This window comes from Penicillium citrinum (genome assembly GCF_028827155.1).
Source record: "Penicillium citrinum strain IBT 23319 chromosome Unknown utg000006l:1.0-3011923.0:1.0-3012962.0, whole genome shotgun sequence".
Taxonomy (NCBI): Eukaryota; Fungi; Ascomycota; class Eurotiomycetes; order Eurotiales; family Aspergillaceae; genus Penicillium; species Penicillium citrinum.
In genome coordinates, this window is record NW_026622691.1 from 1,653,782 (window position 1) to 1,675,405 (window position 21,624).

At 48.2% G+C, this 21,624-nt stretch overlaps 10 protein-coding genes across 10 annotated transcripts; 7 read left to right on the plus strand and 3 right to left on the minus strand.

Moving 5' to 3' along the window:
* Window positions 1–1,254: 1,254 nt before the first annotated feature.
* Window positions 1,255–3,548, plus strand: N7469_007150 (potassium channel family protein; the record flags this gene model as incomplete). Its single annotated transcript, XM_056646068.1, has 3 exons — window positions 1,255–1,538; window positions 1,603–1,741; window positions 1,809–3,548. The coding sequence occupies 3 exons, from the start codon at window positions 1,255–1,257 to the stop codon at window positions 3,546–3,548; spliced, it is 2,163 nt and encodes a 720-aa protein (XP_056499509.1).
* A 343-nt stretch (window positions 3,549–3,891) lies between these two features.
* Window positions 3,892–4,593, plus strand: N7469_007151 (uncharacterized protein; the record flags this gene model as incomplete). Its single annotated transcript, XM_056646069.1, has 1 exon — window positions 3,892–4,593. One exon carries the CDS (start codon window positions 3,892–3,894, stop codon window positions 4,591–4,593), a length of 702 nt encoding a protein of 233 aa, XP_056499510.1.
* Window positions 4,594–4,751: 158 nt separating this feature from the next.
* Window positions 4,752–5,310, minus strand: N7469_007152 (uncharacterized protein; the record flags this gene model as incomplete). Its single annotated transcript, XM_056646070.1, has 2 exons — window positions 4,752–4,916; window positions 4,987–5,310. 2 exons carry the CDS (start codon window positions 5,308–5,310, stop codon window positions 4,752–4,754), a joined length of 489 nt encoding a protein of 162 aa, XP_056499511.1.
* Window positions 5,311–7,596: 2,286 nt separating this feature from the next.
* On the plus strand, window positions 7,597–7,902 carry N7469_007153 (uncharacterized protein; the record flags this gene model as incomplete). Its single annotated transcript, XM_056646071.1, has 1 exon — window positions 7,597–7,902. The coding sequence occupies one exon, from the start codon at window positions 7,597–7,599 to the stop codon at window positions 7,900–7,902; it is 306 nt and encodes a 101-aa protein (XP_056499512.1).
* A 713-nt stretch (window positions 7,903–8,615) lies between these two features.
* On the plus strand, window positions 8,616–10,660 carry N7469_007154 (kinesin-3 family protein uncB; the record flags this gene model as incomplete). Its single annotated transcript, XM_056646072.1, has 2 exons — window positions 8,616–8,898; window positions 8,973–10,660. The coding sequence occupies 2 exons, from the start codon at window positions 8,616–8,618 to the stop codon at window positions 10,658–10,660; spliced, it is 1,971 nt and encodes a 656-aa protein (XP_056499513.1).
* Window positions 10,661–11,080: 420 nt separating this feature from the next.
* N7469_007155 (translation initiation factor eIF2B subunit delta) lies at window positions 11,081–12,958 on the plus strand (the record flags this gene model as incomplete). The annotated part of the gene is made up of 3 exons (XM_056646073.1): window positions 11,081–11,534; window positions 11,573–11,889; window positions 11,960–12,958. The coding sequence occupies 3 exons, from the start codon at window positions 11,081–11,083 to the stop codon at window positions 12,956–12,958; spliced, it is 1,770 nt and encodes a 589-aa protein (XP_056499514.1).
* Window positions 12,959–13,440: 482 nt separating this feature from the next.
* N7469_007156 (uncharacterized protein) lies at window positions 13,441–14,058 on the plus strand (the record flags this gene model as incomplete). Its single annotated transcript, XM_056646074.1, has 2 exons — window positions 13,441–13,443; window positions 13,510–14,058. The coding sequence occupies 2 exons, from the start codon at window positions 13,441–13,443 to the stop codon at window positions 14,056–14,058; spliced, it is 552 nt and encodes a 183-aa protein (XP_056499515.1).
* A 256-nt stretch (window positions 14,059–14,314) lies between these two features.
* Window positions 14,315–16,488, minus strand: N7469_007157 (DNA-directed DNA polymerase alpha subunit POL12; the record flags this gene model as incomplete). Its single annotated transcript, XM_056646075.1, has 4 exons — window positions 14,315–14,488; window positions 14,551–15,853; window positions 15,927–16,106; window positions 16,166–16,488. The coding sequence occupies 4 exons, from the start codon at window positions 16,486–16,488 to the stop codon at window positions 14,315–14,317; spliced, it is 1,980 nt and encodes a 659-aa protein (XP_056499516.1).
* A 253-nt stretch (window positions 16,489–16,741) lies between these two features.
* On the plus strand, window positions 16,742–17,893 carry N7469_007158 (CRAL/TRIO domain protein; the record flags this gene model as incomplete). Its single annotated transcript, XM_056646076.1, has 2 exons — window positions 16,742–17,519; window positions 17,577–17,893. The coding sequence occupies 2 exons, from the start codon at window positions 16,742–16,744 to the stop codon at window positions 17,891–17,893; spliced, it is 1,095 nt and encodes a 364-aa protein (XP_056499517.1).
* A 946-nt stretch (window positions 17,894–18,839) lies between these two features.
* N7469_007159 (MATE family efflux transporter) lies at window positions 18,840–20,437 on the minus strand (the record flags this gene model as incomplete). Its single annotated transcript, XM_056646077.1, has 2 exons — window positions 18,840–19,765; window positions 19,822–20,437. The coding sequence occupies 2 exons, from the start codon at window positions 20,435–20,437 to the stop codon at window positions 18,840–18,842; spliced, it is 1,542 nt and encodes a 513-aa protein (XP_056499518.1).
* Window positions 20,438–21,624: the final 1,187 nt, after the last annotated feature.

The window sequence follows — 21,624 nt, forward strand, 5'->3', positions numbered from 1 at the left end:
TACCAATGAACGGCAATGGCTGATGTCACCCGTCATGCAGCCTCCAGGGACGTGCAGGAGCTGCGGGTGATGACACTTGCGACTGGCTCGTTCTGCTGTATGTACGGGAGGGTCCTCCAGCCAAGGCGTCGAGTGGGATGCGCGAGGTGGTGGGCTGCAGCTGGTCGTGGCGATCCTATTGGAATGAGGCGGACGAGAATGTCGTGTCAGACTGTGGAGCCATTCTTGGTGCGGGGAGAAGAGGGGTTTTCATGGGTGGACATGTCATGGTTTTTACTTGGATTGGTGGTGATAGGCGGATGGTGAGGGGTGAAATGCGAGGTTATCGCGGAAGGGCGAAGTGCCACATGGATGTGACTGGAGAGAGAACAAGCCATGTCGTACATGCAGTTGTTGGATGCATCTTTCTGTTGGTCCTTGGCCTTCTTGATGTCTATCCAATAATTGTGTTCTTCGCCAATCAGATAAATCTGACAGGCCAGCTTCTGACTGGTTCAACGCGCTACAGTCAAGTTACATTGTGCACACCTGGCACTCATTGCTCTCAGTACTCCGTACTACTCCGTGCTACTTGTACAGACCTGATTCAGTCCATCAACATTGAACAGCATACTGTACTTGCTCTCATCAACATCCTTGCTGGATCCATACGGTGGAGTCATGCAACCAACAAATCTTAAGTTACTGGCCCCAACATCTTGGCTGGCCCTCTTTCCCCAGATTTTCTTGACTGTAAAGTATACTGTATACTCAACGAGATCCGTCTAACACCCGACCTATACTGTACCCTCATCAATCTACACTCAATGGAGTCAACAAATTTCCCGTTCGAGCGAGCGAACCACGGCGGGCGGCCAGTCACGGGACTTGCTGATCCAACCAGCCAAAAATTGAAGACTGCGCGGGTTGACATCACCGGCGTACATTCATGGGGACATATCCACCTAAGCTCTTCTTCCAGCACCACATTCTCTGAAAATATCATTCTACCGACTAGAAATATTGAACACCTAGATGCCATCACCACTAGGTTCCTCTATGCATCGCCGTTGATTCAACTTGCCGTAATATTGCGATCTGCCGGATCTACCGGCCAGAACCCGCGTTTTAGCAGAGTACCCCACCAACATCAAGAGCCGAAAAATCGGTTCCTGGATGCTTAATTTTCTTGATTTAGCCTCTCATAATTCTTCGTTCTTGTCTACTGTCGTGCATCTGTCGACGACCAGAGTTACATAATCGGCCGAATGAGCCATGCAGAATGGATCTACGTCTCGACAGACCAAGGATCGGGATGCTTCCCTGTCTCTATGGGATCGGTTTACCGGACACTTTCAAATGAGACCACCTGAGGATGATGATCCTCAATCATGGTGGATTGCTTCAACTGCTATCCCACTGGTGGCAGCTGCGGCGGGACCATTAGCGAATGTCATGTCGATTGTTGCGTTGGTGATGCCTTGGCGAAGCCATATCATCTCCAAAGTGGATGGACCAGCAGGAAATTGGATTCAAGAAGGCTACCCTGATCCTCACTGGTAAGACCAAAGCTTAGATCTTAATAGGTGCGGAGTCTACTGTTAATACTGATCTTGTCTTCAGGGTTACCGCAGTTAATGCTACATCTTTAGTCTGCGGGATTGTAGGTAATATTTTCTTGCTTTTGAACTTTACACAGACTGTACGATATATTATTGCTTTGCCGGTCACGATTACTCTATGGTTTTTGGCTACAGGAATGGTGAGTAAACCAGCATTATACCCAACCTGTTTTTTCTTTTTCATGCTCTTAACTTAGATCATTATAGTTGAGCGGGCTCACGGCATCTCTTGCTATATACAGTCCTCCAATCAGCCCGAACGATATATACTCTGAGGCTTACTGGAGCGCCGTTATTGCAGCGGTTCTTTACTTCATCCTAAGCTTTGTCTTGATGATTAATATGTTGGGCTACTTTTTGGGACGCTATCCTCAACATTTCTCTTTAACAGACGACCAACGCACACTCATTTTGCAAATGACTGCGTTCGTGGTCTGGTTGCTGATTGGCGCTGCCATTTTCCAACGAGTTTTGGGCATCAACTTTGCAGATGCCCTATACTTCTGTGATATAACGGTCCTTACCCTAGGATTTGGCGATGTGACTGCTCAAACATCCCTCGGAAGAGGCTTGATATGGCCGTATGCCGTGATTGGGATCATCATGCTGGGTCTTGTGGTGGGAAGTATTCATCGATTTGCTCGAGAAGTTCACTATGACAACGTGGTTAGAAAGCACATCGAACAAAGACGACAGTCCACCTTTGAGCGGTCTATCACTGTCGATGAAGCTAATGAACCTGGACGGGATCCGTCTTCGCAAACGAAGGATTTACCCCCAGCAGCACTTACCCGTCAACAAACACATCTTTCGTTACATCGGAGACGTCGCCACCAGCCGATTCGCCATACCATGCAGGCTTTAGCAGCTGGTCATCGACCTCGACTTCTTGTTATGCGGGAAGAAAAGGACCGGTTCATTGCCATGCGGGCGATCCAATATGATACCATGCGCTTTCGCCGATGGAATGACTTATTCATCAGTATTATTGCGTTCGCTCTAGTGTGGACATGTGGTGCTGTTGTTTTCTGGAAATTGGAAGAATGGACATATTTCGAGGGTCTATACTTCTGCTTCTGCTCCCTTATCACCATTGGATATGGCGACTTCACACCCCAGTCGAATGCAGGCCGGCCCTTTTTCGTGATGTGGTCACTAATCGCCATTCCAACTATGACTATGCTCATCTCGCAAATGAGTGACACTGTTGTCGCTGGCTTCAGAAAGTCTACAGAAAGATTCAGTGATTATTTTGTCATGCCTCGTTCTGGGGTATATCGATCCTTTCTTGGCCACTTCCCCCGAATCATGAATTTCATCCGGAAATTTCAAGAGAAGAAGCGACTCAAACGAGGGTTCCCAGTTGGAGTTACAGGTGCGGACGCACGCAATTATAAAAAGCAAAAACGCCCATCAGCAGCAGAAGCTGATCAGGATATCGAAGAAGCACCTGTCGATGATTCTCCATCTCAAGACCGACCACAGCGTACAATCGAGGAACTTGCTCGTGAGTCGAATCCCTCACCATACGAGCTAGCGCAGCAATTAGCTTTTGCTATTCGCCGCACCACACATGACGTACGGGAAGGCAAACGCAAGCGGTACACATATGAAGAATGGGTTGAGTACACCCGTTTGATCCAGTTCACAGATCCTCGGACTCGACCTTCTACATCAGACAGTCAACAATCAAGGAGCCGACAGCGTAGTCGGGGACTATCTGATGAAGAAGATGAATTTGGCGTTCTCAACTGGGATTGGATTGGTGAAAGCAGTCCTATGCTAGCTCATCAGACAGAACCAGAGTGGGTACTGGATCGGTTGTGTGAAAGCTTGGTTCGATATGTGACAACCCAGGAACAAGCTTGGTATGAGTCACAAGGACGGGGGAAAGATGTTACTGAGGCGCCTACATTGAGAAAGGAAGAGGATATTGGGATCGAGTAGATTGGAGAGGAGTTTGATTGTTTCGAGATTGTCGGCAACAACGTATACCCGTTTGCTTCATGTTCAACATTTTGTACTTCTACACTGTGTCTCAGATCAATGTAGTAGTTATACGACTGTAGTATGTACAGCCATAGTGAATATCCCTCAATAACTAGTAGCGTATCGCCTTTCGAGGAGACTATAAAATAGAGTAGATACTGTTAATTCTAAGTAAGAGTGGAGACTAGGCTGTGTAGAAGAGTATGTAATCTCGATCACAGTCAGCACGAAACCATTTGAAAGGCAACACCTTTTTGAGCCTCCTTTTTAGCCTCATCATCTGAAATTCATATCACACAAGATGAATGGAAACATTCCCGAAATTCTGCTGCTCTGCCAGGATATTTCATTCCTCCACGCCTTTGAAAAGGAACTTAAGACCCGCTGGCCTACATACAACCCCGCCAAAGTGAAGATCACCACCTTCAATGAGCGCCTCAACTCTCTCCCTGAACCCATTAAATTCGACCTCATAGTCTCCCCCGCCAACTCTTTCGGTCGCCTTGATGGCGCATTTGACCATGCCATCTCAAAGACATTCAGTCCACAAGATGATTATCACGCTGTGACACGTTCTGCTCAATCAGCCCTTTACAAGAAATGGCGGGGGTTCGCCCCGCCAGGTTCCTGTACCCTCGTTGAATGGGGGTTAACTCTGGCAAGTAATTCGCGAGATTGTCGCTGGCTTGCGGTATGTCCGACAATGAAAGAACCGTATGATGTGAAGTGGGATCGGGAAATTGTTTTTGAATGTACATGGAGTCTATTATGTGAAGTTGAAGGTCATAATCGCCGCAATAAGAGGAAGATCAGATCAATACTCATGACACCTTTTGCTGCTGGAGTCGGGAAAGTCAGTAAGGAGCGCTGGGCATCGCAGACTGTCCTCGCATTGAAGCAGTTTGTCGAGTCGGTTGAGACTCCGGAGAAATGGGGTAGTCTTGAGTGGGATAAGATTTCAGATATTTGCGACGAGGTCTCTAGTACTTGGAAGGGGAGTTGAGGGTCATGATTCATTTGAGTCTCGTATACTCCATATGAACTAGTCTACTAGTAGCTGATTCATTCAATCAGACGATTTCTTGCATGACCATCATGTGTATTTCCAATAACAATAAATAGCAACGGGTAACCCTTTAATCCCATCCTCATATACACGCATTATTTCGTAAGATAGAAGTAGAAGTTCCCTGCTTGGCCAAAACTTTTGCTCTCCATAACACCTGCAATCATGTTTGATCGCACAGTTCGATAGTGTACGATGACTGGACGTTCGTCGTAGACCAGAGAAGCAGACACAACACCTTGATACTTCATTTCACGTAACTATAGAAAGAAGAGTGTTCATATGAGTACAGCTCTTCCGTCTTTCTTTCATCTCTTTAAATTTACTCACGGAGGCACTTCCCCAGTCATGAAACCGCTTTCTTTCTCCATTCTCGGCCACCATCAGCGGAGCAACATCCTCAATGGAATCGAATGTATTGCCGAACCAATTTAACTCTTCTAATTCTTGCTCAAATGGGTGGCTCGTCGATAAGACAAATCCGTCCCATTCTCCCATTAACTGATCAGGATGGACTGGCTTCAGACTGCGAAAGATATCATCAATAAGTGCTGGGCCGATGAAGCCAGGGCGTTTCGTCAAGGCGATGAATCGTTTGGCGGGACTAGGTTGGAAACGATCGAACGAGGGGACAATAGGAAAATGAAGATCCATGACCGGAGGGTCTCGAAATTGTTTGAGAATGTCAAAGCAGAAATTGAAGGCTTTATTTTTTAACCCCTCTTTGATATCCAAATTGCTTTTGTAGCGAGAAATCTTGGACGAAATCATGCATAGGGTTAATGGCGTAGAACCCCCATGGCCACGCGAGGACGCGGTGTAGATCAAATTCGAAGTTTTATATCAGACGGGCTAAGGGTTGGTTACTTATACTTCATGAATCCAAATTTCGTAATTGAATACTGTTGACACGAGTCGCAAGGCAAAGCCAAGTATGTGAGCGCATCCCCCTCCATTTCCCCAGAAATTATATCAAGCTGTACAACGTTCGCTCGAATTCCAGAGCTTCACTGAAGCAGACCAATTCATTCTATGCCCATCTACGATAGGCAAAGATCATCTACTGCAAAAATGCCAATGATTCTTCACCTCGCTAACCGCGCATACCTTGGGAAAAAAAAAAAGAATCCCCCAATGAGGCCGTGCAGACACTTGAACCCACTACCGAAAATGGCTCAGGACATTTTTATCTGATGGCTCTGGTGCACCAGGGCGACCCATCCTCGTCGCGATTGCCACATTCCAATTGTCGGTCCGCCCCGTTCAAGGGTTGACGGTTTTGACTCGATCTATGATTGGTAAATGGTGATTGATTATAGGGCTGGACCGCATATGGGACTGGTTTGAAAGTGAGACTTGAGAATTCTTCGGATGAGCTGCCAATTTCATCGGGTTGGTATTTAATTACTGGTCTGTGATAGGCGACTTGACATATTTACTGCCTTGGCATTACTATCTGATCATCTTTCTTTACACTAGGAAATTGCTGTGTAGTTGCTATTTGATTCTTCTTTGTCATAAAATATTATACTGGAGCTCGTGCTAAATCATCTACTTTAAGAAACGCATCTTGCCTTCCACATTACTCTCAAGCAAGCCATTGACTGTCTCATTGAACACCTGCATTCTTTGACCTCTCCGGGTCTCACAGGTCAGCTTCATTTGCGCGTATTTCTAGAAATTTTCTGCCCTTGCGAGATACAAGAGTCGATGAGCTCTAAGTAGTGAACCTCTTCTGGGGGGCTACTAGACAGAGTTTCTGATGGTTATACCTCGTCATTATAATTTGTAATGTGATGTTAATATCCTGGAATTGGAGGTATATGTAAGAAGGTAGCCACATTGAGGCATTCAATTGTTCCACATGACTGAAGCCTGAACTGGGTGCCTATCACAACCATCTTGAATCCACGATTTGGAGTTGAATCAGTAATTACATGGCAAGCAATGGAACAGCGTTGTTGAGTATTGAAGGTTTGAAAGAGCTGCTTACCTGCTGGCAGGTATCTCAACGAAAATACTACGAGTAGGTATGTCTGGACATGCTTGTACACAATTTAGTGTAACTACCAATACGATACTAATCAAGTAATCCTACAGTAGATTAATGCGACATTTCCTACGACCACCACCTATTTTGAGCGGTACTTTTTTTAAGTGAAGAAAAACCCCACCCAGTTTCCAATTACTAATTTCATTGCCCAAGTTCCAACATATCAATGTCAACTGGGGCTTTCCCCGATGATAATGATAGACGTTTGTGCTTTGGACGGGTACGCTGGTAACGCGATGGCTACTTTGAACTGGTATAGGTTGCTTCGCCACGTCATATTACATATTAGCAGCAAACCATAAAAGGACAATCATGTGTCCTTGAGCAAATTGTGCTGAAGCTTGAGCTTCACAAAGTTTGTGGCAAGGAATATTCTCGTGATGTTGTCCCATAGAATCGCCTCGACCGGAGACCCCGGCTCATGTTTCTCATCAATCTAGGAATCTACTGGTCAGTATCGAAATAGGTTGGAGAATAACACAGAATAAGTGGCACGAACTAGCAAACACCAAACCTTCGAAGGCGAATGCGGAGAAGTGGCCATGATGAATGGTAAATGTCGTCGTCATAAGCATATCATCGCTTATAGACATCCCGCCACCCTTCTCCCCGCCAGTCACTCATAAATATAGAACGTTGTTCTGACTGAATTAAGAATCATCCAAAACATCACAATCAAGTTATTGTATGACACAAACTACTCCACGTCGGTATGCCCTTCTCCCTTCTATCTATGTGTTATCTCCTATACTGGAAGGCAACACCGAGATAGGCCGTCGGATGGGCGTACACTATATCATCCCCACCAAACAACCTGACCGCCAGTCAAGTTCTTTACTAACCATAGAATGCCACGTGTGAGGCTCTAGGAACAAGCTATTTACATAATGTCGTCAAATAAAGAGAATATTCTACGCTTCCCAGGAAGCACCGACCCAAAGTTCGCCGCGAAACCATCGCAGTCGACGCAGTCGCAATCGCAGTCGCAGCAGCAGTCTGGATGGAGTCAGCAAGACAGCTCCAACTGGAGTCCAATTCAGTCATTTAGCAGCCACATGGACAGCCAGGGCCATCCTGTAGCCGACCCTGTTGGTGAAAGCGGTGGCAACATGAAGAACAAGAAGAAAGGCAGCATCGACGAGAATAGTGATCTATTTGATGCGATGAACGCCGAGACGGAGGATTTTGATTAGTGGGATGGCCACCACTCTTCTATTCCAACAAGAAAAAGAACAAAAAATCTAAAATAATATATATTTAGCAGTATTGTTGACATCAATTGTTTCCATGGACTCCATTCATACACTCTTCTAGTAGTGCAGTAATGTTTATACTAGTGTTACTGAGTGGATCTTCAACTACATATTCCAATAAGTGGAGTTGCTTTATACTTCCAAGCTGGACTAGTATAGTAGAGGGGATTGCCGTGGCAACGGGGCAAAGACCATTGCGCATCCGAAGCACAGCGGTGACCACTCGATCTAGTTGATATTCCCAAATATTGATCTATCGTCAATTCGCATCATTTGTTCTCTAATTCTTCATTCTCTCGTTTTCTCAAATATATCGCAGCATGTTATCTGGTTGAACTAGTACCATCAATCAATACTCACCAACCAACCACTTTTCGTCCAATCAAGCAAACCAAACAACAAAATCGCGGGGACAACCGCACTTGCCCCGACTTGAAACCGCGTGAACCATTCAAGCAGACCAAACAGTACAGCCTCCCATTCCTTTCCCCCCCCATTTCCAACTCTGATACCTTCATGTCCCTTTTCCCCTTTCACCCCTTTCTTTATTTGTCCCTTTTTATTTTTTTTATTGCATGTACACTCATCTCGTGGAGAGAAGACGCGAGGCCGTCGACGCTTGTGTTCAGTTGTTAAGGGTTCATTGCAGGGAAATGGCGCTAGATCCGCGCTTCTTTAATCATATCGATCAGGCTGGGCCTGCTTCGATCTCTTCCGCTTCTTCCTCCGAGTTGTCCGCTCTGACGGGCATCACGTCGCCCAGCATTCTGTCGACTTCCGCATCGGCCGCCACCCTCAGATCAACCGCGTCAAGCCCATCACTTCGCGCCCGAGAAGGCATACCGGCGCATCTAGCGCGCCAAGATGGCGTTGCTAGCCCATCACCGGGAGGAAATGTGCGTGTCGTGGTGCGAGTTCGGAAATTTCTCCCAAGAGGTACGTCCCATCAGATGCGAAAGCCCCTCATGAGATCCACTGAACCCCGCGTGTTCTGACAATTGATCGAATAGAAATCGAACGTCAAACACAATGCCTCATTTCAATGGATCCAAACACCCAGATGACGCTCTTGCACGCTCCGAAACCAAGCCCCGGCGATCGCGGCAAGCCCAAATCGCAAGCTCGGGGTAAGGTTCTCGAGGACAAATCTTTCACATTCGATAATTCATTTTGGTCGCATGCCGAGGAGGATGATCATTACGCCCACCAGGAGGACGTATATAACTCATTGGGCGAGGAGTTCCTGGATCACAATTTCGAGGGATACCACACTTGCATTTTCGCATATGGTCAAACAGGCTCCGGAAAGAGTTATACTATGATGGGAACGCCCGAACAACCAGGATTAATTCCTCGTACTTGCGAGGATTTGTTTCAGCGCATCGAATCATCTCCCTCGCCTGACATCAGTTACAATGTCCGGGTATCCTACTTCGAGGTATACAATGAGCATGTGCGGGACCTTCTGGTGCCGCGGACAGACCCGCCGCATTATCTTCGAATCCGCGAATCTCCATCGGAAGGTCCGTACGTCAAGGATTTGACCGAGGTAACGGCTAGAAATTACACAGAGTTGATGAAGTTCATGCGCAAGGGTGATGTATCACGAACCACAGCAAGCACCAAAATGAATGATACCTCTTCACGCTCACATGCCGTCTTCACAATTACGCTGAAGCAGATCCACCACGATCTTTCTACCGATGAGACGACTGAACGTACTGCTCGCATTCGACTAGTTGATCTCGCGGGTTCCGAGCGAGCCAAGTCGACTGAAGCAACGGGTGCTCGACTTCGTGAAGGCTCAAACATCAACAAGTCGTTGACAACCCTCGGCAGAGTTATCGCGGCGTTAGCAGATCCTAAGAAACCCCGTGGGGGCAGGAAAGGCAAGGAGCTGGTGCCGTACCGGGATTCCATCCTGACATGGCTGTTGAAGGATAGTCTGGGAGGAAACTCAAAGACAGCAATGATTGCATGCATTGCCCCGGCTGATTACGAGGAAACCCTTTCGACTCTGCGATATGCCGACCAGGCAAAGCACATCCGGACGCGTGCCCGGGTAAACCAGGACCACGTATCGGCTGCAGAGCGTGACCAGCAGATCGCTGAGATGACCGAAACCATTCGAGCCCTTCAGCTAAGCGTGAGCCAAGCAAATGAGAACCAGCGAGCGAGCCAAATCCAGGATGAGAAACTGGATGAATACCAACAGAAGGTGGAGAAGATGCAGCGTCTCATGGAGGAAACCAAAATGGTTAGCGAGTGCAAGATCCGACAATTGCAGACAGAAAACGAGGCGTTACGTATGCATTTGAAGCTTGCTTTGGATAGCTTGAAGAACCCGATTCCACCTGTGACTCTTCCCCAGCGGCAACCTAGTCTCGCATCATTGGCCGAGGAAGCAGCGTCTCCATCGCCAGAACGAGAGAATCGCACGCGGGAAGGCTCTCCCGCGTATTCAGAAACCGAGAGCGAGCCCGATGTCTGGGAAGATGAAGAAGAGGGTGATGAAGATTCGATGGACATGAATGAGCAGGAGGCATACCTCATGCAGAATCACATGCAGGACCTTCTTGGTGATCTCAGTGTTTTCAAACGAAAACTAGCCACAGACCATGAACGGTGGCGCTACGACGAGCAAGCTGCAACTCGAAAACGTCGGGCCTTGGCCCAAATAGCTGCTAATAATCGCTAGATGGTTGTGAACTGGAAATTACTTGTCGAAACCTCTTGTATAGAATTGGTGTTTAGCGGGCGCAGGTCTTTGTTTCGATCCTTTGTTTCGGCCGATGTCACGCCCTCGGGCATTGTCTGGCCATGTTTAGGCAGCATTTGAACCATTCTGTCCTTTTTGTCCTTCTTTTGAGTTTCTTTGAACAGCAGCGAGAGACCCCTTTGACGAATAACGAATTATGCACATTTCAAAGGCGACTATTGCCCGGCGTTGCTCCGACCCTACTGTAGCTAAACTAACCTGTCTCTTTGAAGCCGAAGCATTCAATTACTCTACGTAATAGCGATAAATCTTTTTGGTAACCCGCAGTGAATTCACTTGGTCCATTTTACTTCACTATTCGATTGTATAGGTGTTCTATCGCCTCTTTATAGGCTCAACATGAAAAAGCAACCAGGCCGCAAATTAGGGCTGCGGCGTTTGGTGGGCCGCTTATGGCATCACTTTTTCCGTGAGTCAACCCTCCCTCCCCACCAAGCAACTCAAGGCCTCGCCCGACGTCCCTCCAAGACCGCGATTGAGTCATTCAGAATGGCAGACTCTACTAATCCGGCTCTGACTTCCTCGTCAACCACTGCGCCCTCCCAAGCACCTTCTCAACCCCCGGTCGAAAACTCTCCCTCTCAGTCTCTCCCCATCCGCGACTCAAAGTCCGCGAAGCCACCCGCACAGTCCGAGACATCTTCAAAGCCCAAGGATGCTCCCGCAGCTCCTGCTACAGGTGGAGATGGCGCGAGTGACAAGCCGCTTACCCCTGCGCAATTAAAGGCCAAGGCCAAGGCTGAAAAGGCTGCCCGGCGCGCGAAGGAGAAGGCCGAGAGAGAGGGCGGAGCTGGTGCTGCGGGCGGTTCAGCTCCTGGTGCAAGTGGCCAGTCTCGTCCCCGAATACACCGAAGAAGGACGCTGCTGGAGGAGGAGGGGGTTCTCAGAAGGGTGTAAAGGGTGCGCCGCCGCGCCGTGGGTCTGGTCCCGTTGCTCAGACTGGTGCTGCTGCTGAGCCTAAGAAAAAGAAAGAGGACAAGAGCGTTGCTGTATTTGGTCACCTCTATGGTCAGCAGCGGAGGACTACGGTTAATGGTGCGGCAAAGGAGGTGCATCCAGCTGTTCTGGCGCTTGGTCTACAGTTGCGAGACTATGTGGTTTGTGGTAGCAGCGCGCGATGCGTTGCGACTCTGCTCGCTTTCAAGAGGGTGAGTCCTTGTTTCTTTTGGAAAGGGGTTTCTAGCGTATTATTGACACTTCCTTCTTTTCCTCATTTAGGTGATTGAATCGTATACTACTCCACTGGGTACCTCGTTGGCACGTCATTTGACAACCCATCTTGGTCACCAAATTAGCTACCTTTCGACATGTCGACCTCTCGCCGTCAGCCAGGGTAACGCAATTCGGGCCTTGAAATTGGCTATCTCTCATATTGATCCTTCCACACCTGAAGCTACAGCCAAAGTGACTCTGTGTGACTGGATCGATAACTTCATCCGTGAAAAGATCACAGTGGCCGACCAAGTCATTGCAGGAAGTGCCGTGGAGAAGATTGAAAATGGCGATGTGATCGTGACATTTGCTGGCAGCAACATCGTGAAGCAGACTCTCCTACAAGCACACAAGGAGGGTAAGCGGTTCCGCGTGTCAATTATTGATTCCCGCCCTCTTTTCGAAGGCAAGAGTCTTGCCCGAGCCCTGGCCAATGCTGGTCTTGACGTTCAGTACTCGCTTGTACATGCCATTAGCCACGCTATCAAGGATGCTACTAAGGTATTCCTCGGCGCACACGGCATGACAAGTAACGGTCGTCTTTATTCGCGCGTTGGTACCGCGTTAGTTGCCATGTCTGCCAAAGAGCGTGCCGGTGGCGTGGAAGTCCCCGTGATTGTCTGCTGCGAGACTGTCAAATTCTCCGACCGAGTTGCCCTCGATAGTATCGTTGTGAACGAAATCGCCGACGCGGATGAATTGATCCCCGCGAACTCTCCACAGCAAGTGACCGGCCTTCCTGACCCTGCTGCATTTACCGCTCCCCCGGTCGAACCCAAGAAGGGTGGTAAAGCTGTTTCTACTGCTCCCACTCAAGAATCTACTGCCTCTGATCGTGTCCCCTCGCCCTCTCCTCTCGCCAAATGGAAGGATACCCCCAACCTACAGCTGCTGAATATCATGTATGACGTGACGCCCGCAGAGTACGTGGATATGGTTATTACAGAGATGGGTAGCTTGCCACCCAGTGCGGTGCCAATCGTGCACCGCATGAGCACCGTATGAGCACAAGTCTCCAATAAGGCTCTTTTGTGCTTCAATGATACACAATCATAAATGACAAAAGGTTGAAATAGTCTTGACTTCTCTCTTATCAAGGCCATGTTTTTTTTTGGGGAGATTCTGTTAGCTCGTCTCACGCACTGGTGGGTTTCATTTTTTTTACGATCCTCAATGTTACTTTTATCTTGGGTGCCCGGAAAGGATCTTAGATTTGAATACGAAATGAATGAATATGAACCTCATTTTATCATCGACTGTCGAATGACGTCTTTCTGTAGATCAAATTTTAACCCAAAATGTGCGAGACCTGCATGAAAGGCGGTGTATATATCCAAGCTATTCTGCCGGCGCATCTCAAGAAGCTCATCAATAAACACAACTTCTTGTCATTTCATTTGAACATCCAACAAATTCCACATCAACGGCCTGTTGCGAAATATTGCCATAGAAACCAATTGGGACGTATTAATTGGAAAATCGCAACAATGGTTCGTGCTGATCACAGAAAATACCCTACAAACAAATCGAATTAACTAAACAATTGAGACCATCAGAGTAAAGACTCCTCCGCAACACATATCCACATGCACCAAGCCCGACTAGCAGACTTCATCGAGGAATTCACACGACCACACACATCACTCTCGTCAAACCCAAATAACTTAAATCCAGCCGCAACATCCACCCAACCAACCGGTGCCTCCAACGCAGTCACATACGGCTCCACAACTCAAACCAGTATCCCCTCCTTCCTACCAATCGAAGACATCTACGTCGCGCCCCAGCACCAACCGCCGAACCCAGAAGACGAGGACGACGTCGTACCAGATCAGCATGCGGCATTTGGTATTGCGCGCGCCATGGAGCGCAGACGAGAGGCTGTGTGGAGGGATTTGGGACTTGGTGCGCTTGTGAGTGGGCAGGGTCATGGGGGTGGTGCTTTTGCGACTACGACGGGGGCTGGAGGGGGTGCGGTTAATTCTGGACCTGGGGCTACTTTGAGGGGGAGTGGTGGTGGTGCGGCATCGTCAGCGAGTGCGGCTGTTAGAGTGAGAAGTGCAGGGAGGAAGATGGGTGGACGGAGAACTGTTAATTTGCGGTGAAAAAGAAGGTGGTCTTCTAGGGCTTTTGTATTTTCATGGTGCATTGCGGGAGTTTCTTATACCCATTTGGCGGTTGATTGCTAAACATGCTAATAATTTTATGGCATTGATTTCGTTTCATTGGTATAATATCACCTAGACGAGTTCGCGTTGTAGCTGGTCCTATCTGTATAAGGCACTGCTCCACGCTACCGTTTTACTTCATGCCCCAACGCCTGATCTCATGCGATATGTGTACAAATTCACCCTTTGTCGGTTAGATACGGTTGATGTCTACGCGGGCTCGCTCGTATAGTTTGTGATCGAGTTGTTTCTGCTCGCGCTCTTCGTCAGAGACTGTGCGTGGGTGAATAGCCAACTGGGCAAAAGACCCGGCGCCGCGGCGTTTGGACAAAGTGCCTGGGTTGATAACCAGGACACTGTCAACAACCTACAGGCGAGTGAGTATAATGATAAGCAGAAAGAAACATAGCAGTTATCAGAGTAACAAACCTTGACAAAAGGTGGTAACATGCTGGGGACGAGCAAGATATCTGGCCGAACATTCCACCATTCTCCAAGTTTCATATAGGGCAGATCGAGCATTGCACCTGTAGCAAGAGCACCGTCGGAGCCTGGCTTCGGGAGACTTGCACGTCCAGAAGGAGGGAAAAGAGGAGAAAAATGCCGTTGTTCGACAAGATATTTGGGCAGTCGGGTCAACAGATTACCCTCAGTGGGCCGGCCGTGAAGAACCTCTTCACGGCGCAGATCGGAAAGGACATCATGTGAGCACATGCCGAATACAACCTCGTTGAATGACAGGGTAACGGGATTGGAAACCATGCGGACCTGTTTTGGCAGCCCGAGTTCCTTTTTCGGGAGTTGTTCTTGCGGCCATGAGACGTGCCGACTTATGGCATCCCGAACGGACGGGACCATTACAACTGTGATGCTAGGAACAGCCGCTGCAAGACGGGCGAGGGGTGCAGAGATGAGATGCCGAAAAACTGTCGTTAGTGTGGCGGTGTCAGGATCAAGTCCCCTGATATCTGGCAAGTCGAAGTCCCCGGAAGCGATGAGAGGATGTTCAATGTCCAAGAATGGTCCCATAAGTACCAGACTGTCAGCGTAGCTTTCCGTAGCCTTCTGACAAAGTTCTTGTAACGGTTCGAAATCCAGGTTATCATCCGCTGTGTACGGACCAGCCGCCACCATTACATTTAAGGGAGGGTTGGCGTCTCCATTCTCGAGGCGCTCATTAATATTGTCGAGCGTAACCGCCGAAGACGCAGCGGGTGGTAAGAGGGGAATGGGAAGAATCTCTTTCACAGTGAAGTAATCGCCAGAAGGGTTGATCCCACGCAAAGCAACAATCTGCCCCGGGAAGAAATTCAATCCAGGTACAGAGTCGACCTTGAGAGGGACACGCCTGCCAGCTCCAGTCCTGCGGGAAGTTTCTAACACGAGAGACGCTGGATTCAACTTTCCCTCAAGAGAGTCCGATGCAATCCGACCCACAGCAATGATTTCCGATGTACTCTGAGTAGCGGCACTGCCGAAAGTGAGCTCGTCTGAGTCATAGTGTTTCTGATATATGGCGGCAAATTCGTCAATTCGATCGTCCAAGATTTCCGACGCCTCGGAGAGGCGCATTCCCATAGGCTTGTATCCGAACTTCTTCAAATCTGTGTTGGCGGTAGGTTTGATCCGAGCTTCTGAGAACGGGGCGATTGGCGCATTTGGAATCGGGAGATGTGCATTTAATGTTTCCAATGTTTGACCGGGGTTAGACCGGTCAGCGAATGCGACTGATCTATTTGCATGTCAGAATATTCCCTGTGTCGACCTGTATCCCTCCCATTCTTCTACCCAGAAATGACACGTACTGTACACCATTGATAGTGCCGTTTGTCGCAGAGCTGGCTGCCTTGACTCCCATTGGCGATCCATTGCTCTCAACTCGTCCGAATTTGGGTGCGGCAGGTGACGAGAAATTTGACTTGCGCTTCACTGAGCCGCCATTCAAGGGCCGACTCGTTGCAGAACCGGGCGTCAATCCGTCGAGCCTAAGTAACGTCAATCTTTAATCCACATTCAAGACTTTTCCGCATAGGCAATTGCATACATTCCAAACATATCAGTGCCCGCCGCAGCACGCGGGGTCCCAGCAGCTTGGGGTCTTCTGTCTGCCTGTCGACCAGACTTGGCTCGACTCTCACGTTCAAGGGCCTCTTGGACATCCTGTTTGAATCCGCGGACAGTGTCAATATTCAGCTTTGTTTCATCTCCCATCTTCATGCTGTAGGACTCCCATTTGTAGAACAGCTCCTCCGCAGAGATTGAGTGTACTCGTAGGATAGATTGCAGCTCTGCAAGAACATCTTTGGGTAGACCATTCGGGTAGGAAGCCGCAAAGAGCTCATTGAGCTCCGCTACAGCGTCGGCCATCGTGTGAATTGGTGCTGGGGTAAATGAGGTTGTTGCGGATCTCGAACTGTCCAACTCTCCGCGACGCGCGACGCGCCAGGCGTGTCGGTTAGTCAGCCTCCCCCAAAAGGGTAATATGCGAGCTGGCAGATCACAAGTGGGTCGATCTTCCACAGTGCCAATTGGCACTCAATCTTGACCGAAAGTTTCAGGAACTCCTCAAGTGGCACGCACTGGCCCATTGACAACTACCTGTACATACTCCCAGATCACCATGACCGCCAATGACTCTGCCGAAGCTGCTACAGCCGTACCACCTACCAACAATGGCGATGTGACCACAGAGACCATCTCGACATCTCCAGAAACAAAAGACGCACCTGCGGTTGCTGACCTTGACCTCGATCTTCCAACCTCTGCCGCTGATGGTCTTATCCAGAAGCCATTCGCCAAACCACTCGAATCGAGCAAGCCACAACCACCTCCGAAGCTCACCGCGGACCAGCAATCGAAATATGACGCTTTCTTTAAGACTGTGTCTTCTTGGACCACCATTCCCAATACAGCGGCCAAGGATGCTTCATCGGCTCCATTGACTGACGATGAGAAAATGTGGCTGACCCGCGAATGTCTCCTGCGATATCTGCGCGCTACTAAGTGGAACGTATCGGAGGCGGAAACTCGGATCAAGGCTACCCTCACCTGGCGCCGGGAGTATGGAGTGGAGAAATTGACCGCAGACTATATCTCAATTGAGAATGAGACTGGCAAGCAGGTTCTACTGGGATATGATATTCACGGCCGGCCGTGTCTTTACCTTCTACCCTCGAACCAGAACACCGAAAAGAGCGAGCGCCAAATCCAGCACCTGGTCTTCATGCTTGAGCGTGTCATTGAGCTCATGCCACCCAACCAAGAGACCCTGGCACTTCTGGTCAACTTTAGCGAGACCAAGTCCGGACAGAATGCCAGTATCGGTCAGGCAAGGGAAACCCTCAATATTCTTCAAAACCACTATCCTGAACGGCTGGGCCGTGCACTCGTGATTAATGGTAAGTACGGCTGCTTATGTACTTTGCATTCACTATACTAATGCTTCATTGACACAGTCCCTTTCTTGATTTCGGGTTTCTTCAAAATAATCACACCCTTCATTGACCCGTTGACCCGGGAAAAGCTGAAATTCAACGAAGACCTGCGCCAACACGTTCCTCCGGGCCAACTGCTGAAGTCAGTTGGTGGTGATGTCGAATTCAAATATGATCACGCAAGCTACTGGCCCGCGTTGAACAAGCTGGCTGATCACCGGCGAGCAACTTACCGGCAACGGTGGATCCAAGGTGGCCAACAGATTGGCGAGATCGAGAATTACCTCAAGGGCGAGAACATACCCTCTGTTTCTCAAGCCACCAACGGCCAGGCTTGAGTGGTCTCTTCTGCGAGGTATATGGCCTGGGATGCTTGCTTGTTCCATAGACAATACCCATATTTGTACTCTGCATTCATATTGGCATCTTGGCCCTACACATATCTCAGCATGCATCTGTTCTCGTTGTTTATATTGCCTTCGGCTAGTACAAACCAGTTGCAAACTAGAGTGGCTTTCAATCCCGATGGAAGACATTCGTAACTCCTTCAAGACATCATGGAATAGTAGTAAATATCCGTGGAAAATTAATTCGTTCCTCTGGTGGTTTCCAAACACATACTATTCTGTGATCATTTCTAACTTTCCAAGAAAAAGGGTCTCAATATATTACATTGGAATTTTTTAATCTTCCCTTTCCAGTCCCGACTGTATGGATACAGTGGCTCTCTTCATTCCACTTATGATGGCAGGTCCTTCGGTCCACAAATGGTCCGATACCATACGCAGTGCAAATCGAAGGTACCTCACACCTCTTCATTCAAATCGTTTGCAGAGTCTTGAAGGGATCAGGGTAATCGCAATTACCTGATACCTCTGATTCCCTCTGATGCTCACTGACGTCCGATGGCGCCTTAAAACCTATCCAGAACCGGGGTAAGTACTCTGATTCTGGATCCGCACAGTGACCATCTATCTGGTTCCCACCAACCTCGCCAGGCTGGCCAAATTGATTAGCTTGCGCCCAGAGGACACTGCCCAGGTTTGTGAACGGTGTTCCGGCTTGTTACAAGATATCAACTTGGCCTTTTGAATTCCTCCATTTCGAGAACTCAAAGTGATATTCTGGCTCTCTAAGTTGGCAGACTGGATTAAACAGTACAACAAATCTCCCACATCGTCACTTGATAAGTCATTCCACTTCTGCTTTATGCGAAGCCCACTAGACCAGAAACATAGCTTCCCATCTATATAGACGATCCAGCAATGTGTTTTCTCGCCATAGTCAATGAACCGCATAAGTCCCGAGCCCGGCACCTGCTGCGATGATCGTATAGCCATCCATACGATCAAATGCATTATATACTTCCAATTCCCAGTCAGTGACTGCGACGACGATCCATTCTAGAGCACCTGCACACCATTGTGCTAAACAGGTGCCCATCCATAGCCCTTTGAGGCTCCAGCCATGGGACGCAAGGTAGATTCCCAGGGGAAGAGCAAAGCAGTAGTAGCTAATGATGTTGACGGCAGCGCCAAGCTGCTGCCGTCCCATTCCTTGAAGGGTGCCTCCACAGCTACTAGTAATGCCATCCGCAATTTGGAACAAAGCCACAAAGGGCATGACGCCCGACGTCATTTCAGCCACTCGTGTGTTGCTGTTAAAAATCTTAGCAAACTGGCTTCGGGTAGACATTAGTACTGCTAGTACAAGTATGCTAAGGAGAATGGAGAGTAACGCAGAAGAGTGAGCAGTCCGGTGGGCAGCTCTCGTGTCTCGCTGCCCTAGTTTGTTGCCTATGCGAGCTGAGGTTGTGATACCAAGACCAAAAGGTATTGCACTTATAATCAAGCGGGTGGTCATGATAATACCTTGTGAGGCTAGGTCGACTTTTCCTAGTCGCCCAGCTACAACGGTGACGATTTCAAAAGCCCACCACTCTGTACCAACCTGAAGTGTACCGAGGAGTGCTAGCTTTGTGAAAGTCCAGACGTTCTGGAAAGCTGCCCTTGACCATCCACCCCAGCATTTATAGCCGCTGATAAATCGGGCATATAGCACCAGTAGTATGAACGAGAGCCAATATGATATATTAGCTGCGATTGGAGCACCGAGGAGTCCGATATTGAGTGTGTAGCAGAGTAAGTAGCACAGTCCGGCATTGATTGGTGAAGTGATTGCAAGGACATAGGTTCCAGCTCGCATGATGCCTAGTCAAAGATATAATTAGGAGGATATTTGTAGTTTCCAGGACTATGAAGTATACCTTGTGCCTGAAGATATTTCTTCATAATCTCGAAATAGATATAGCCGAGGCCGCCGGGAATAAGGATAGTCAGAAATCGTGAACTCTGGTAGGAAATTTCAGGATCCTGTCCTAAAGCCAAAAATAATGGATTCGAACAAGCCCAGATTAGGGCGACCGGAATATAAAAGATCCCAAGTACGAAAAATGCTCGTTGTAACAGTATTCCAAGATCGTGTTTATCCTCACTGCCAGTGAATGTCGAGGCAGCAAGAGTATCCAGAGCTGTTGTCCCCCCGAGAGCAATCATCCAGCCAGTGACCAAAGCAAACATCATGGAAAATGTGCTAATAGTGAGATTCATTGGCGACGAATGACCGACAATAATGACTGTAACCGTTTGAATGCTCATCTGAAGCATGTAAGCCAGGATGACTGGGACAGCATTCTTGGAAAGCATCCAGAATTCGACCAACACATCTTTCTTCCCAGTAGGTGTGCCAAGTTGGTTCCCTCCGTCTTTTTTGGCTTTTCGAAAGGCTGCTTCGGCGTCTTCGGCGTGTTCGGGGATGAGTCTAGTACGCTCATTCAGGGGATAGTCATGCTTTGCCCTAGTCCCGCCAGGCACATATGGCATATTGGTGAAAACCTAGGACAAAAAAAGCGCAAGAGCAGAGACTTCAAAGAGAAACGCAGAATGAAGAGAGGAGAGCGATGTTTTTAGCTGGGGAGGGTAGGTTTGTGGGGTGATCATTTCGCAAGTAAGGGCAATTGGCTGCGGTTTCAGCTTTCGTGTGTATGTACAACTGCAGCTTCACATTTCCCTTGGGTGAAATGATTGACAGGGCGTTCGAAAAATCTATTGAAGTGGGGGATCGGCGTCAAGGATCTCTCAAAAAATTACTACATAATGTCCAGGTGCGTGGCTTAAATTGAATTTCATTACACCAGTACAAGTACAGGCCATATTTACTTACATACTCATGGGCCCTGTGAATTTACTAGTGGGCTCATGTTTACTGTGCAGATATGTCGCGGCTTGTGACGGATGGCTCTGAGTTATTGTACCTCTTGATCTATTTCTTCATGGATCAAGCTTGTTCAATGCCAGATGATCAAAAGCCCCCACTCTGCCATGGCTCAGACGTGCATGAGATGGTGCCTGCTTTGTCGACAGAAAGAGAAGATATGTTATCCGGAGCTTAGGCAGACGGATAAATTATATGGCAGTCCTTGTTGAGTTGATTAAGTCCCTAGGAGTTGTGGTACTGTAATTAGTAGTTGATTTGGATATCCCCGTGTTGATATTTGATCCTAACGAAGTAAAAGGATACCTACGCTCACTTCTTCGAGAACTGGATTCGTCTGAAATGTGGTGAAACCATGCATGTACTGCGCAATATTTCCAAAAGGCAACCCTATGCAGATGTAGATCATGTACTGCACAGTATGTACAGTGTTCTCTGCTTTCCATGCTTACTGCATACCCCTATGCACAATATTGTACAAAGAACCATCAATGAGAAAAATGAAGCCCCCTTACTGGCATAGTTCATGCAATCCGCTAAATACTTTTTGATCCACATGGCAGGTTATTTACCTGTGGGATTCATGCGCAGCTGAAGGCGTGTTACACCGCATCGCTAGTGTAGATCTGGTTTGTCTTTGAACACTTTTGACCTTCCAAGGCTGTGGTGCATATAGATCGCAGGTTCATGTCTGTTCTTGTAGAATCATAACTTATGGGACCTTCCTTTAAGGTTTGTTATGGGGCTCTATAGCCGCAATCGGTGCAGTCAACAAATGTTGTTAGACCACACTTTC